General features: G+C 35.8%; 1 protein-coding gene and 1 long non-coding RNA gene across 5 annotated transcripts; one reads left to right on the top strand and one right to left on the bottom strand.

Moving 5' to 3' along the window:
- LOC109723723 lies at positions 4,680-5,371 on the bottom strand. The gene is made up of 2 exons (XR_002219734.1): positions 4,985-5,371; positions 4,680-4,870 (listed from the first exon to the last, which is right to left on the bottom strand). It is a non-coding gene; the product is annotated as an uncharacterized LOC109723723 (long non-coding RNA).
- LOC109706537 (homeobox protein knotted-1-like LET12) lies at positions 7,131-17,168 on the top strand. Of its 4 annotated transcripts, none has more exons than XM_020227446.1 (6): positions 7,131-7,684; positions 14,557-14,677; positions 15,606-15,799; positions 15,870-16,001; positions 16,414-16,550; positions 16,633-17,168. In XM_020227446.1, exons 1-6 carry the CDS (start codon positions 7,301-7,303, stop codon positions 16,664-16,666), a joined length of 1,002 nt encoding a protein of 333 aa, XP_020083035.1. In that variant the 5' UTR covers positions 7,131-7,300; the 3' UTR covers positions 16,667-17,168. The 4 variants fall into 4 exon arrangements, with proteins under 4 accessions (XP_020083035.1, XP_020083036.1, XP_020083038.1 ...); XM_020227447.1 differs by having other exon boundaries at positions 16,638-17,168; XM_020227449.1 differs by having other exon boundaries at positions 14,605-14,677; positions 16,630-17,168.

Here is a 17,491-nt window from a genome sequence, read left to right on the forward strand (position 1 = left end):
ACCCATAAAAGTGAAAGTGTTCTGCTGGCTCGTCCTAAAGAAAAGACTGTTCACAACTGACAATTTGGTAAAGCGAGGTTGGACTGGAAATACGAAATGCGTACTGTGTGGTCTGGAAGAGGAGACCGTTGACCACCTTTTCTCTCAGTGTTTAATCTCAAGATACCTTATAACAGTCACACAAGAGAACTTCCATCTGGGGAACCTAGGAGATGATGTGCGTGTGGTTTGGGACGGATGGGCTGAAACAAATAGATCTTCCACTATCTCAGCACGTCGTTTCATAGGACTTATAGCAACCTGGTGGATCATCTGGGAACTCCGAAATAGGGCGATCTTCAGGACGTCTCAGTACGATCCAACAGTAGGTACTTACAAGATCATTCAGTTGACGGACCTGTGGATGAAACTTTTGCCAAACTGACTCAACTGTAGCTGACCACCCCCCCCCCCTCCCCACCCCGCCTTTTTGCTCTTTTTTATTATTTTTTTTATTTTTTTTTCACGTCTTCCCGTCACTTGCCGAGCCCTTGCTGCCTCACCCATGTAGCTTAATTCACTTCCTTACTGAATGAAGCAGGTAGCGTGCTACCATTCTCTAAAAAAAAAACATTTGGGATCAATTAGTTTATTAATTTACAATATTTAAAAAGATACTTTAAATTTTACGCCGAGAGAGATCTTGCTCATAAATAATACAACTTAAGATTGTTAACCACAATTTTATAATATACCTATTAGCTGCGAATATGATTCCACAACTTTGTCAACACCTTATATTACATTTCATTTGAGTTAGATAGTAACACTTTAACTATCTTAGATTAAAACTACCTAAGGATTTCTAAAATATTACCAACCTTGAAATGAATGACCCATTATTTAAAGGTAAAGATTTATAAAATTGATCTCACTTGCGGGTTGTTTTGATTCGATCACCCAACTTTTCAAAATTATAATTTTAATATCTAATTTTTTGACTTGTTTGATTTAAGCGATTTGATAGCTCTTCGAATACAGAATTTAAACTAATTACTTATTTTAATAAATTTATAGTTATATAAATTGAATTAAACATACTAACTAAATTAGTAAAGACAAATGCCACATTTAAATTTGGCCAATTTGCATAAAAAATTCATTAGTTTTGAGTTTTTGTAAAAATATGCCGTCTTTTTAGATTTTGCAGATTCGGGCCCGAATTTTTAGAAAACTAAGCAAAATACCCTTATTCCCTTTTCTCTGTCATTTTTTTTCTTTCAACTCTGTCCCACGCGACCTCAACCTCACCCTCGCCCGCGCACCCTCGATTCGCCTTTCTCGCCTCCAATCCCGCCGAGGCCATGCCGTGACCTTCTTCTTTTTTTTTTCTTTTCGATCTTTCTCCATCGCCTCCCTAGCTCTTTACAACAATAAAAAGGGCAACGTCACGTCATTTTTCTCTCATTTTTTCTCTCGTTCTTTGTTTTTTCTCTTCGACCCTACTCTATCGCTTCTACGACGCTCCACGACAATAAAAAGGGCAACGTCACGTCCTCTTTCTTTCATTTTTTCTCTTGTTCTTTGTTTTTTCTCTTCGACCCTACTCTATCGCTTCTACGACGCTCCACNCTTTCTCGCCTCCAATCCCGCCGAGGCCATGCCGTGACCTTCTTCTTTTTTTTTTCTTTTCGATCTTTCTCCATCGCCTCCCTAGCTCTTTACAATAGTAAAGAGGATAACGCCACATCCTCTTCCTCTTCTTTTTTCTTTAGTTCTTTTTTTTTTCTCTTCGACCCCTCTCCATCGCCTCCGCGACCCTCCACGACAATAACGAGGACAATGCTGTATCCTCTTCCTCTACTTTTGCCAGCACAGGCACCAACGCTGGCACGGAAGAAGGAGGACTCGGGGTGAATGTGGGCGAGAGTAGAGCCGAAAACAAAAATGCAAAAAATAAAAAAATGAAGAATAAAATATAAAGAAAAAAAAATTTTTCTATAAGAAAAATAAAAAATCGGAGAGAAAAGAAGAAGATGATAAAGTTGCACTATTTCAAAGAAACGTTGTACTGTTTCAAGACAATATTGTACTGTTTTAGAAAAAACTTGCTTTGAGAGAAAAATTACACTTTTTGAAAAAAAAAAAAGTATACTTTTTTTAACGAAAATTGCACTTTTTGAATAAAAGTTGCACTTTCTGGGCAAAAATTATATTGTTTCTCATCCTCCTATTTCTTCTTCTTTTTCTTCTTTGTTCTCGTGTGTTTCTTCTGTGCCCATATCTTATTTGCCCTCCATCTCCATCGGCAAATCCTCCGCCCATCTCTATCCAACCCTTTTTATTTTCCTCTCCGGTGGTGGAAGAGGGTTAGAGAGAAAAAAAAAGAAGGTCGTGGTACGGCCCCAACGAGCTTGGAGGCGACGAGGGTGAGGGCCTAAGGGGTGCGTGAGCATGGGCGAGGGCACGCAGGGCAGAGACGATGGTGGAGAATCTGCCGACGGAGGTAGAGGGCGAAGAAGAAATGGACACATAAGAAACACACGAAGACAAAGAGGAAGGGGAAGAAAGAGGAGGAGAAGAAATAATATAATTTTTGGCCAAAAAATACAACTTTTATTCAAAGAGTGCAACTTTCATCTAAAAGTATAATTTTTCTCTCAAAGAGTGTAAGTTTTCACTAAAATAGTGCAAAGTTTTTCTAAAGCATTGCAATGTTCTCCTGAAATAGTGCAACTTCATCATCTTTTTCTTCTCTCTCTGATTCTTCATTTTTCGTGTAGAAAAAAATATTTTTTTTATATTTTATACTTTATTCTTTATTCTTTTTATTTTTTATTTTCTGCATTTTTTTTCTCAGCTCCGCTCTCACCCGCACTCGCTCTGAGTTTTCCTTCTCGAGCACTGGCGTCAGTCCCTGCGGCGGCGAAGGAGGGAAAAAGGATACGACACTGTCCTCGTTACTATCGTGGAGAATTGCGGAAGCGGTAGAGAGGAGTCGAAGAGAAAAAGAACAAGAATGAGATAATAAATGAGAGGAAAAGGATTGCCCTCTTTACTGTTGTAAAGAGTTGGGGAGGCTGTGGAGAAGAGTTACATAGAAAAAAAAGGCTCGTGATAGCGGAGTCGGAGGCGAGAAACGCAGAAGGAGGGTGTGCGGATGAAGGCGAGGTCGCGTAGGACAGAGGCGAGGTGGGTGCCTCCGCCTTAGCTGCCCTCTTTGGAGAGAAAGACAAAAAAGAGAACGAGGGAAAAAGAAAGGAGAGAGAAAAAGGAATAAGGATGTTTTGGTTAGTTTTCTTAAAATTCGGTCCGAATTTGCAAAATTCAAAAAGATAGCCTATTTTTGCAAACGCTCAAAACTAATAAATTTTTTATGCAAATTGGCCTTTACATTTTTTAAATTAAAAAATTACTAATTGACTCAAATCAAATAAATTAAAAGATCAAATAGTAAAATTAAAATTTTTAAAATTAGGTATTCAAACCTAAATAATTTATTGTTGAGATAAGTTTTATATATTTTTACCTTCCGAGGTATTTGGTTGTACATAAAACCGCAAAAAAAAATTTCATGGAAAAAAAAGTTTTGCATTTTGTACTAGGTTTGTAGGAAAGAAAAAGTGATTTTTATCAATATTTATTTGATTGAGAGAAAAAACAATCACATTTGTTTGGTACGCTGGAAAAAATGAATGAAAAAAATTTTACATGGCTTGAGTTTTCATTTTCCGCCGAAGTCGAAAATTGATGAAAAATAAAATTTTCCATTTTTTTCAAATTGTAAAAATAATTTTCCAAAATATATTTTTACTGCTAAACAAATACATAAAAAATAATTTTTCAAGCCGAAAAATAATTTTCGTCATCCCTTATCAATACCAATATATTAAAGGGCCAACCGAAAACTCCTTCTACAGTCACTCCGCGTTTTTGGTGTGGATCCCGCTGTTTTCGGCCTGTGGGTCCCTCTCTCTATGCTGGTCATCTCTCTCTCTTTCCCCCTCTCCGTATTTTCGGTTTAGTGGGTCCCATAGAGAAGGGTTCCTGTTTAAATATTACTAGTGCAGGGACCCGCGCGTTGCTTCGGATAACTATTGTAGAATTAAAAATTTATAGAGAATAAAATATAAAGATATACAATTCAAAAAAAAAAAAATCAAAATAAGGCATATTTTCATATTCCATGAAGCTAGAAAAGAAAATGCATGAACATATTAGCACAATTAAGTTATATTTATTAAAAAAATAATTGAAGGCTTAAATTTTTTTATATAAACCATACACTCATTTTAGAGTTATATATAGTTCTTTCCTTTTCCTGAGGAAGGAGCGATCAAGCGTGTGGGAGTAGGGATTATATAAGAGCTCTAAAATAATTTAACTTATAAAATAATTGCAAATTCTTTGTCATACTTTTTTTTATAAAATAATTGCTTGTTCTTACAATTCTCTTACACTCTCTTTTTCTAATTTTTAAGTAAACTTTATTTATGTTTCTTTATATACATTATTTTTCTTTTTTTTTTTATACTATCAAGGCTAAAGAGAAATAAAGAAGAAATCATCATACTCATAATTGACGAAGCCAAAACCATGGCTTATTTCGGAGCTTGAATTACAAACAGACACAAAAAAAAACAAATTATACAAATAACTAATAAATTGGAAACTAAGTAAATCATTGTGGCACTTCAAATGAAAGAAGCAAATTTTCATATAAATGACAACACAAATTCCAACATAAAGAAAGAAATAAAAGAAAATCTTCTGCCTTGCATAAAAATTAGACGACAAAATCACAAACAATCTGAGTTACTTACCCTTTTGAGTAACCAGGAAGTAGCGCCTCAGAGGACCCTCCTTGGTAAAAAGTAAAAACCTCCTCCAACTAAATACACCAATGAAAACAAAAGCAATCAAATCCCCCTCCTTTCACCATCAAAGTGAAACCCTAATTTGTGAAAATTGTCGAAGAAGAAGATGAATTGGGCAAAGGAAGAACCTATGAGGACTTGAATGAGTAAGGGAGTTCGGAGACGACGATTGTGGCGGGGCAGTGCTTGGCGTCGCCTTCGCCGCCACCGCTATTGTTGTCCGTTGCAAAAACTCCTCTCAGATTTGAGGTTTTTCGGCCAAATCTGAAGCCATTTTCGGTGTCGATTTATCCTTATCCTCATCATTTGCGGTGTTTTCTTTCTGCAGGCCATTATCGGCAGGGCGGAGGGCACCACCAGTTCTATTCTGAAGATCCCGCCTTCCATGGCTGCACACCATCTCGATCGGACATATTTTCGATCAAAGATAAGAGCTTTAGACCCTCTGGAAAGTACAACGACAGAGGCGGTAGCAAGAGGATCGGCGACAAAGGTGGAATGAGAGTTGGGGATCTTTCCTGCGATCTCTCTTTTGGGATTCCTAGCAGCAGCAAAAATGTAAAAACGGAAAGTGGGGAAATGTAAGGAAAAGGAATAGTCGTAGGGACACGAATAACTCTGTTCATTGCTTATATATTTACTTCATTAATGAAAATATTGTGACGGACGGTTCATTGCTTCATTAATGAAAATAGAAAAGTTCATTGCTTATATATTTGCTTCATTAATGAAAAAATTGCAACGGAAGAAAGGAAAAAATGACTCAAAGAGGGGAGGGGAAACGTTGAGGCGGTTTGGTTTAGAGATTTAGAGACGTGGATTGGTTTAAAAGAAGATTAGCAAAAGTAAAGAAAAAATTATCACGTGGCAAAAGCTATTGGGGATTCATATATTGTAATAAATTAGAGTAATTGAAATAGGAGGAAACTTCCGTTGCCCACGGCTGATGTGGTGCACAGGGTCCATGCAGTAATTACTCGAAGCCACCCGAGCCGTCGAGCCGTTTCGTTCCACGTGGAGATCTTCCATTGGCTACGTCTTCGGCGTGACTTGTCAGATAGTGGTCCCCACATGTGGTCCTGGCCTCGGAAGGTGCGACACGTGTACGGTTGGTGCTGTCCTGAAAAGGACCCATCATTCCCCCTTGCCTCGCGCGCTTCTCGATCGGAACGCTCGTCCGCAACGCAACCCCACGCCTCGCGAGCGACTTGGCCAAACACTAACCGTCCGATTCGTGTCAAATCGTACTTCGGCGGCGCGAAGCCCATCCACCGGCCGATTCTCTCAAAATCTCCGCTCGTTAAACCGGTTCCCGGTTTTTTTTTTTTAGAAAAATGCTATATATACATTTATATACACACACACACACATCTCATAAATAATCCGGCCAATAAATAGGTACAATGTATAATTTACACCCTGAAAAAGTGTACGGATTATATTGCTCAATTATTGTTATTATTATCTTGATTTATCAATTAAAAAAAATTATGTTTGCATCATATTTATTTCTATCACATTTTGAGAGAACAAATCAAGTATAACTCTACACTAAAAATTTTTTATACACGAGACTAATCCTGCTATACAATGCAATTATATGAATGCGTCATTTATATCAGACTGTGCCCACTAATTTTGTCGATCATAGCGGCGGAATAGTCATGATGCGCAAAGTTTTCTGCACGTGGTTATGCAGAAAATCTATACTCACGGTTCAATCTCATTATAATTTTTTCAATAATTTTCTTAATTAAATAATTAAAATAAACATATAAGAGAAAAAAAAATATTAATAGATATGTGGCATAATACATCAAAAATTTTCCATGGAATACAAAAATGTGAGGTAAGATATTTTTAAAAATTCATATTATCATATTCCATTTAAAAAATGTTTCAGCATTAAAATAAAAATTTTAACAAAGTCCCTGATGTTGTGTGGGCCGTTACTACGAACCTTTAGTTTTAACATTTCGTATAATTTACGCTCCTCCATTAATATTTCGTTAAATTATATTAAAAAAAACTTCAGATATCTCATCTAAGTTTATCAAATATTTACTTTATTTTTTTTTCGTTTTAACTTTGTGACTAATTTAACGAAAAAGAAATAGTAGAGAAAATAATAAATAGAAAAAAAAACTATGAATACTAAATTGATACACTTTAAACCATATGCTACTTAAAAAGTGCAAAAGTAGAGAGGGTTTTTTTTTCTGGAATTTATGTTAGGTGTGTAAATACCATTGCATTATTATTATTATTATTATTATTATTATTTCATAAACTGTGACTCGTGCTCTCTTTCTCCAAAAGTTTCAACGCTCTCCTCCTCCTCGTCGTCTCCTCCCCAATCCCCGTACACACAAGCGATTTACGTGCGACAAGGGGGAAAAACGCCTTGTTGGACGACCCGAGCCCCGCCGACGACGACGACGACCATGGCGGCGTCGTACCCCAACCACCCCGTCTCCCACGACATGATCTACGCGGACCACGACGACGACGGCGACGGCGGCGGAGGCGGAGGCGGCGGGGGGCCCGCGTGGCTGCTCCGCCACCACCACGGCGGCGGCGGCGGCGACGGGGAGGAGGAGGCGGCGGAGGGCGGCGGAGGGCGGCGGAGGGAGAAGGGGGAGATCGTGCGGCACCCGCTGTTCGAGCAGCTGCTGTCGGCGCACGTGGCGTGCCTGCGGGTGGCGACGCCGGTCGACCAGCTCCCCCGGATCGACGCGCAGCTGGCCCAGTCGCACCACGTCGTCGCCAGGTACTCCGTCCTCGGCGACGGAGCCGACGCCGTCGACAGGGGCCTCGATCACTTCATGGTCAGTGCTATTACCACTATTTCTATCCTATCAATTTTTTTTTTTTTGTCCGTGTTTGTCCTAGAAGTAATAATAATAATCTTTTATTATAGGATACAAAATATAAGATAGAGAGTATTTTTTCCTGGTAGCTTAAGCCTTTGAATTGGGCATTCGCACTCCCCTAGTTAATTTGTGTCTGGCCTCGTGGCGTAAGACTTAAATAAGTCTAAGGAGTAAATTCAGGGCCATCCGTTTTGATACTATGTTAAATTATATGAAATAATTATTATTTTTTAAAAGCTTACTATATTAAATTATGTGAAATAATCATAATTTTCTAAAAGTTTAAGCTTTTTATAGAACAATATTTTTACTATTGGATTTTTTGCATATATATACCCCTCACTGCTACTCAAAATTTTTAAATTCACCCCACTATTCTTAAAATACTCTCTTCTAAATCTCAATCTTATTAGTATACTCGAGAGTTAGGGGTATATTTGAAAGAATTTTTGAAAATCAACAAAGTTATTTTGGTTAATCAGGAGTATATTAGATATTTTGGAAGTTTTGAAAGGTATATTAGATATTATCCCTTTAAGGGTGCGTTTGGTTCGCGCTATCTTTTAAAGATTCCTAGTAATCTAATGGGAATAAAAAAATATGACGGTGTTTGGCTAAACGCACTAAGTAATCTAGTTGGTAATATAAGATTCACCCCAAAGTACTAATCTCATTCCCTTGAGGAAGGGTGGGTATCCTCATATTAATGGATTGGGGTAATCATAATATGTCTAATTTCTTTCTTTCTTCCTACCCGCCGGCTAATTGATATTATTTTTCTTTACACTCTAACCTTATATCTCTCTCTAAACTTATTTTTCTCTCTAAAATTCAACTTTTTTTTCTCTCTCTAAACTAAGCTTTCTCTCTCTCTCTCTCTTTCTAAAATTTCAACTATCTCACTCCCTCTAATTTTGACTATATTTTTCTTTCTATTTTTTAAATTATGCTCTCTCTCTCTAACTTATACCCCTCTCCCTTTTTTCTAAAAAGATGTTGAAACTTTTGGAAACATTATCTAAAATTAATTAAATAAATTAATTAATTAATTGTATATTTTTTGCAATATTAAATAACATGGCTAATTAATATTACCGTGCGAACCAAACACAGGAATTCCACATTCTTAGTAATAGGATGAATAGGAATAAGATTCTCGAATATCTTTTATTCCTAGTAATTTTTCATAATGCGAACCAAACGCACCCTAATATTTATATTCAACAGTATGCTAGTCGTGTCTAGTATGTAGATTGGGTTCATGTTATGTTGGTTCGAGCGATTGGGTCCATACCACATGCTAGTAGCGCCTAGTGCATTTGTGACACTTCCGGAATTTGGAATAGTTTTATATATATACGATACTATAGCACTAAACATCTTAACCCGGTTATATCATTTTGGATAATGGTTAGTCTCAAGACGTTAAAAGGATTAAGCATTCTAGAGTTAGGGTGTGTTTGGTTCGCCTATTATTCACCTTGGAATCGGAATCGGAATGGACGAATCTGTTTGTCCGTGTTTAGCATACAAGATTCCCATTCCAATTTCGATTCCCAGGTGAATGAGAATCTCCCCAATTACCCCATTTTTCAATCCGGCCTTGGAGGCCGGATTGGAAATTGAATCTGGACATAATGAATTTGTTCAGATTAAATTTAACTTTTTAAGCTTATTTTTTAATTAAAAACATAAGTTTAAGTTTAAAAATTATATTTATAAATTTAGATTTTAATTTAAACTTAAATTAAAAATTAAAATTCAATTGAGCATTTCGAATCTAATTTATAAATTAATTTAAAATCTAAAATTTTATTCAAATTTAATTTCAAATTTAAATTAAATTTATGGTTTCAAATTGAAATTAAAATTATAATTTTAAGTTTGAATTTGAATAAATCAAAATTTAGTTTTATATTTTGAATTACCCATTCAATTTCAAATTTTAATTTTTCAAAAAATTATATTTAAAACTTTGACATCATTTTAAAATTTTGACCTATATTTTTAATATTTAATTTTCGATTTGAATTTAAACTAATATATTATAAAGATAAAATTGTCATATTAATTTGATTACGTTTCTAGTATCTATCTGAACCAAACACCGACAATGGAATTGGTTCATTCTGATTCCGATTCAGGTTGCGAACCAAACAGAATGAGGTAATGAATCATTTCGATTCCGTTTTCAGCTTATTCTCATTCCAATTCCAATTCCGATCTGACTTCGAACCAAACACACCCTTAGAGTAGTTCTAGGATAGGTGACCTTCCTAGGAAGTGGGGCATCAAAGTTGGTATCAGAGCCAATAACCAGCCGGAAGTCTGAGATAGTTTCGGCTGAGTCACGATCTAATTGATAGGCTAAGCCAAAGTCTGAAAATAATCGGTTAAGTCAGGATCTGAATGACAAGTTTAGCGAGACGAGTCTCACATTGCCTGTTACTTATGAGTGTGTTTGAGTCTGACGAGAATGCCAGGTAATAAAGAAGGAAGGAATGTGACATTTCTAGAATTTAAAATAATTCTATATGTAAGACATAATTGGGCTAAACATCTTAATCCGACTATAACATCTTGAGTAGTGGTTAGGCCCAAAAAGTTAAGAGTGTTTAGCGTTTTAGGAATAGAGTAGTTTTAGAATGGGTGACCCTTCTGGGAAGCGAGATGCCCCACCATGGATTAGGTTTATGTCACGTATCCTTGCCCTTTCGGGTTAAGGATATTAGTTGCGGATTAATATGTAGGTTTTAAGTAATCACATTGGGTCTATGCCGCATGCTAGTAGAGCATAGCCTATATAATACAGAGAGTATCTCCACCCAATAGCCTGCACTTTTGGATTAGGTTATCTCCCTTTGAATGCAGGAATATCTTATTCGGTAAATCTTTTTGATTTACTCTAGAAGCATATAATGCTTGGAAGATAAGGAGTGTGACCAAATGCCTAGAATGGATACCATATTCGACCTTTTAAGTCAATTTTGTTGGAATATTACTTCACAGTTAAAATATATTATTCTATTAAATCATAGATATCAATACCTTTTACGCCATTGTTTGCATACATGAATATCTTATTCCGAATATACCTTTGATTTATTCAAGAAGTTGTAGTATTTGGTAGATGAGAAATAGAAATTTCTTATTAATAGCCTTAGAAAATACTATAATTATAAAAATAGTCCTCTAAAAAATTTATTTACAAAACTAGGTCTATACGGTAAATGAATTACCACATTTTAAATGTGGTAAATCATTTACCGCTTTCTTCAAAGGATTAAAACCATTATTAGTCTTTAATATTATACATTTTTTGAAGTTTGGATGTAGGAAATATATAAATTAAGATAAAAGTGGTGAATCATTCACTGCTTTTAGAAAGCGGTATATGATTCACCCCTTTTATCAGCCTATTTTTACAAATAAAAATTATGAATGCCTATTTTTATATTTAAAAGATTTTGTAGGCTTAGTAACCCAAAAGCTCCTGAGAAATATGATCAAACGTTTAGAATAATATATTCCACTTTCTAATTAATTTTTCAAAAATAAGATAAATTACTTTGTATATGAAATATGTTATCCTACCAAATCATGAAAGACAAGAAGTTTCAGAAGCAAAAATCAAGCTTTGTTCATCCAATAACAAAAAAAAACCCTGCTTAATAAGTTATTCAAGGATAATTTATTCCAATATCCAAATAGAGCCTTCAGGATAAAGAATTAAGCTCGTAGCTTTCAATTGCACAAGAAAATCTTAATACAGGATAGGCTATCATTTAATATCTTATCCCGACAACCAAACAGAACCTTAGAAAGTATCAAAGCATCTTTTAGATAACTCAGTATGAAAGCTAGTATTCAGCCTCTTGATATCATAAGTTTCATTTAATTAATGACATAAATAAGTAAATAATTTATTGATGAAAGTGTTAAAGTACTATTACTAGACATTTGATTTTTTTTTTTTTAATAGATAATAGTAGGAAGCCTCTCTCTCGTCTAGCATTGTGTTTAATACTTATACCATTATGATAGAGGTATGTGTTAATTACATACTGAAAGAGTGAACTATTTAGTTAGCTTCTTATTTAGTTAGCTTCTTAGATATTTTCCCTTTTGGTATCTTGTGGTTGTTCTTGGGTCTGAAACGGAAGTGGGTGTGAATTTATTCTCGACTAATGGTCTTACTAGAATGATGAATGTTAGTTTTTTTTATTCCTTTAAAGAGAGAAAAAAGTAGCAAACTATTTGCTTCGGTTATTTTTTAGAATTGAACTTATTTGAAAATGTGAAGCAACTAGGCTTCGAACTTGGGATCTCGGTGACCAACCATTAAGCCTTTAGCTAACTACGCTAGGTACGAGCAGTGAATGTTGTTGGCTTAAATGGGCCAGAATCCTATCATGTGGCGGGAGGCCATATTGGCCGAGTCATATTCAAAATGGCGTGAGACTGGATGGGCCGTGTCATATTCGAAGTAGCATGAGGCTGGTTGGGCCGAGTCACAATCGAGATCCGTGGGGCGTTGTATCTGTGCTCTTTAATTGAATTGGTTGCGTATTTTTAACAGCTCAAGCTTTTGGGATTAATGGTTAGCGCCAACGATTCGACAAATGTTAGGTTATTTTGATAATAGTTTCTGTAAAATGAAGAGGAGGGTGCTTGGTTGCTTTGTGGGTGAAGCAAAATGGTTTGCGGGAGCACTTGTGTTAAACAACTTAAAAAGTGACCGAGCTAAGATCTGGAGTGCACAAATTCATGTACAATAATTTTACCAACGAATCCTATTTGAACCTGTATTGTCCGACCAGAATTTTTGCCAGTGGTTTAATTAAAGAAGCACCAATAGCTTTTTCTCATTAAAACTCTAAAAGCATATTTTAGTTGCAGGAGGAGAAGAAACTTTTTGTAGGTTCAATGTTCGAAAGCTGGAAGTTCACATGTTGTTGCAACAAAAACTTAAGACCTTTTGTTTGTCAAGCATTTGGCTATCTGAATAAGTTGAATATATTTTGTCACGTTTGAAATTATGGCCTCTTATAGTTTGTATGCGTCGTTATGGATTACTGGGCTCTGTTTTCCGTTAAGTAGACCCAACATTCTTTTATAGAACTAAGTTGTGTGCCAAATATTATTCAAATCAGATCTAACCTAGATCCTTATGAATCACAAATTGAGCTTGTGTGACATGTCCAAAAATTCTTGCCCTCTTTAGTATAGTAGTCCTCAATCAAAAACTTTTGCATGAAGTGGCTTCTGTAGGACTCAAAGCGGCAATGTTATAGTGGAAACCACCATGACTTACCATAGCAAACAATGGCTCTTTAGAAGCTCCTGAGAGAGAGAGAGACGGGGGGAGAGAGTCGAGCTAGAGTATTACTGTAATTTTCTTTTGATGATCAAATATCTGAATCGATGGTCAGTTCCATTAGACATGATCTATACTATTAGAAAGAGAATCTAGCTAGAATATGATTGAAAATTATTATCGATGATGGAACATATGAATCAACGATTGGTTCCATTAAACCTAATATGCACTATTAGAAGTATCTAAAAACTAAATTTTAGTTTTTTGACATTATTTGCCTAGTAAACAAGTATTCTCAAAATTAATAGGTGAAAATAAATATTGCATAAAAAATTTTTAAAAAAAATTAAATTTTATATCAAAGATAGTGGTATTGCTCAAGATAATGAAAAATACAAAGTCTAGTGTCTAGATTAATGGGTCCAGTACAATGGGGAAATTTGGTGTGAATGTATTTAGATATAATGCCTGGCATCGATTAATCATTCACTACTCTAGTGCTTTGTCTGATGTGAATACTTTGATTTCTTTACTTTTTGTTGAGAGAGACAAAATACTATTTCCAACACTAATATCTCTTCCATGTATGAAAAGGGTAAATTGCACGTTTGGTCCTCAAACTATGAGACGTGATATTTCAATCCTCAAACTTTAATTTATTGTAATTTCTGGCTCGGAACTTTCAAAATTGTTGCAGTCAAGTCTCACAAGCGAATGTAGTTGACTAAATTTCAGCGCATTATTGATGTAAAAGTTATGTGACATCTTAATTATTGACGCATAATCAATCACAATACTACTACATCAGCTCTACATTAGCGATGTATCAAATATTTAGTTAACTAAATTAGGTTATAAGATTTGATTGCAACAATTCAAAAAGTTCTAGCAAAAAATTACAACAAATTAAAATTTGAGGACCAAAGTGTCACTAGCCTCATAATTTGAGGACCAAATGTGCAATTGATCCTAATGAACAAGTCAAGGTAGAGGAAGGATAAAATCATCCTTAAAAAAGTAATAAAGTGCACTATTTAAGGCTCGAACAGCAAGCAGCGTTATATGAGGAACATGCAATTAAAAATATGAGTATGAATAGCTCAGAAAATATGGTGTTCTTGTGAGGTAAAGGCTGTTTAAAACAATAAAGTTATTGGAAGTTTGAAACTGATGCAAGTGTTTGGACCAACAATCTTGAAGTTCTGCATTTAGAAAACAAATTGCTGTTCATGGATTGTATTCCAAGCTAATTTACTGAGATCAAGGAAGCTAATTTATTGAGATCAAGAATGACATCAAATTCTTACTCTTCAATCAGAAACAGAAAGACATCAGAATTCTTGTTCTTATTGACCTATTGGATTATGTAGATATGGTAAGGAGTATGGAACTTATATTAATAGATATTCATGGAAGTTTCCTGCATCATATTGTTTTTTGCATAACAGAGATTGGTTTTCTTTTTGTGGGCATGATTGACTCTATTTCCTTTTCGTTGTGTTGCTAGACGCATTATGTTTTGTTACTCTGTTCATTCAAAGAGCAACTTCAACAGCATGTTCGTGTTCATGCGATGGAAGCAGTAATGGCTTGCTGGGAACTCGAGCAATCTCTGCAAAATTTGACAGGTAATTTCCCGATCTTGGTTAAACCAATAGAAGTGATTTACTTCATATCTTTGATACATGAATTCTCCAATACAATAGGCGTGTCAACAGCTGATATCGTAGTACCTTAGATTTGTATGCATGTTTAATACTTCCTTTTATTAGTTTGCTCAGTGGAGATATAACCCTCTGAACAAAATCAGATACTTTTCTACCGAAATTTCAAAAATTCTATTTTAAGGAGCTTTAATCTGGATTCTGTCGCCCCCGTCGTGCGGAACATAGCTGTTTGCAAATTCTTGTGCTGGATGATTACAAGTTTACAACCTTCCACAGATACAATCAATGCGTGAGCGAAATCTTCTTAGAATCAGATAACTTTATACATATGGAAATGTACACACTGAAAGCTCTGCAAACTAGTATTTTATTTTCATTTTCTTGCTACGGACTTCATTGATTCACTGCTCTTTTCTATGGGGAAGTTGCCAATATCTGTAGTTTCCTTTATAGTTACAGGTAAATTTATATTTATGAAATCTTATGCGATATTGTTTTAACTTATATTCTTGGTTCAATCCATGCAATTTTATTCCGGTTCAAAGCCGAAATGATTTGCACATTTAATGGTAGGATGTTGTTATGTAAGGTTTAGTTATCCATTAGAATCCAATCTAAACCGGATTATGCATAAATTAAAGAAATTCATGTTTCAAGTTTATTTATGAAGTTGATTAAATTCGACTGTATATTGGTATGCAATGCATCGAAAAAAGAAGGAAATATTATGTGGATATGCCACTATATTATCTGTTCATCTATTGCCTACTTGCCTTTTAGAGTCCATGTTTTACCTATTGTAATTTCTCTTTTTTCTTTTTAATGATGGATGTCCTTTCTCTCTGAATGGTTGCTATATGTCACTAAAGGAAATTTTGTCACACTGCAGGTGTCTCTCCTGGTGAAGGCTCAGGTGCTACCATGTCCGATGATGATGATGAACAGGCAGATAGCGATACCAACCTTTTCGATCAAGGTTTTGATGGACCGGATAGCATGGGCTTTGGCCCTCTTGTTCCTACGGAGACCGAGCGTTGCTTGATGGAGCGCGTTAGACAAGAGCTGAAGCATGAACTGAAGCAGGTAACAGCTCTACATTCAATAGCACTTTGTTCATGCGGAGGCTATCTATTAAACTTTGTGGACTTTTCAGGGGTATAAAGAGAAGATCGTGGACATTAGAGAAGAGATCCTTCGCAAAAGAAGAGCCGGAAAGCTTCCTGGAGATACCACTTCTGTTCTAAAAGCCTGGTGGCAGGCACACTCTAAATGGCCCTACCCAACAGTAAGCGATAAATAGTTGTCTGCGAAGTTCTTTTGTTGTATTTTCATCTATTGATTTTTGGCTAAAATATTTTAATAAGTCCCAGAAGTTTAGGATGAATCATAAAATTTAAATCCGAAACTTAATGGATTGGGTTACCAGATGCTGTACATTACGCATGATTAAGAACTACATGAATGGGAGAAAAAAAAGTGTACAAAAAGTTGCCAACTTAGATCGATCTCTGCATCCTAATTCAACATCATCTTATATTTTGACTTGAGATTAGAGTATGTTATCAGGCGGTAGTTGAAATGAGGAAAGTATAGGCGTCTATTTCGATAATTTAGCCTTTCAATTTTCTGTTTGTTGTTCCTTGTATGTCGTTTTGTGATATTACTTCTGCTCTTACCTGTTTCATTGGCTTTTTCAGGAGGACGACAAAGCAAGGCTGGTGCAGGAAACAGGATTGCAGCTGAAGCAGATCAACAATTGGTTCATTAATCAAAGAAAGAGAAATTGGCACACCAGCCTGTCGTCCTCGACTGCATCAAAGAGTAAACGCAAAAGGTGACATCAAACTAGATACTACATCTTCATCTCTTAATTCCACTTAGAGCTATTTACCTATGTAAGATTGAAAGGGCAGTAGTGCAGGTGAAAACGGCGCTGACCGTGCAATCTAGATGGTGAATTAGGGACAAAAAAGGTGCCGAAGTACAAAAGCTTATTGCCGTTCGCTGGATAGATCAGTAGAGGCTACAAGAAAGGAGATAAGGAATTAGTGTGCATCAATTACAAGCGACAATATGCAGGAAGTTACAAACTTTATCGAATTTGAAGATTAAAGTTTTGCCACTCCAGTGGTGAAACCTATTGATTACCACATTCTTGAGCAAAAGGATGGATGTCGATGTACTGGATGGCAATTCAATGATCATGGTGAGTTTTGTTGTGTTTTAGTTGTAGTTATTAAATTGATGCATAAGTAAAGACGCTTGGACGCTGCGATTATAGTTGTTTGTTAGATAGATTGGACTCTGTTGCATTGTTTGCGTCGCAAATCTTGTATTAACTAATATGTTGTAATGCTATTTATATGTCAGGTTAGTAAAGTTCTGTTGCCTATACTCTGAATTGTACAAAGTTGCATAGAAATAGAGTTGTGCTTTGTGATGTTAAGTTAAATCTGCAGTAAACAAGTGCTGAGAGATCTCGTCAGCTTTGAAATTTTTCACTGGTTTTTGAATCGGGTTTTGGATTGTTGGTATTTATTTCTGAACTTGTGATTTAGAATTTCATTTTGGCCTGCGGGCTTTCTGGGTGGTCCAAAATCAAATAGGCTATATCTGAGAGCTTGTGCATCACTTACTACATATTAGCTTAGTCTCACATGAAAAATTTATGACATGTAGGAGTGCGTTATATACTCCATCTGTATGTCACTTGCTTAGCTGATAATGAGAATGGTACACCCCACTAAGCACACGCATGCGCGTGTGGCACAAGCA

Source organism: Ananas comosus, linkage group 2, assembly GCF_001540865.1.
Source record: "Ananas comosus cultivar F153 linkage group 2, ASM154086v1, whole genome shotgun sequence".
Lineage (NCBI taxonomy): Eukaryota > Viridiplantae > Streptophyta > Magnoliopsida > Poales > Bromeliaceae > Ananas > Ananas comosus.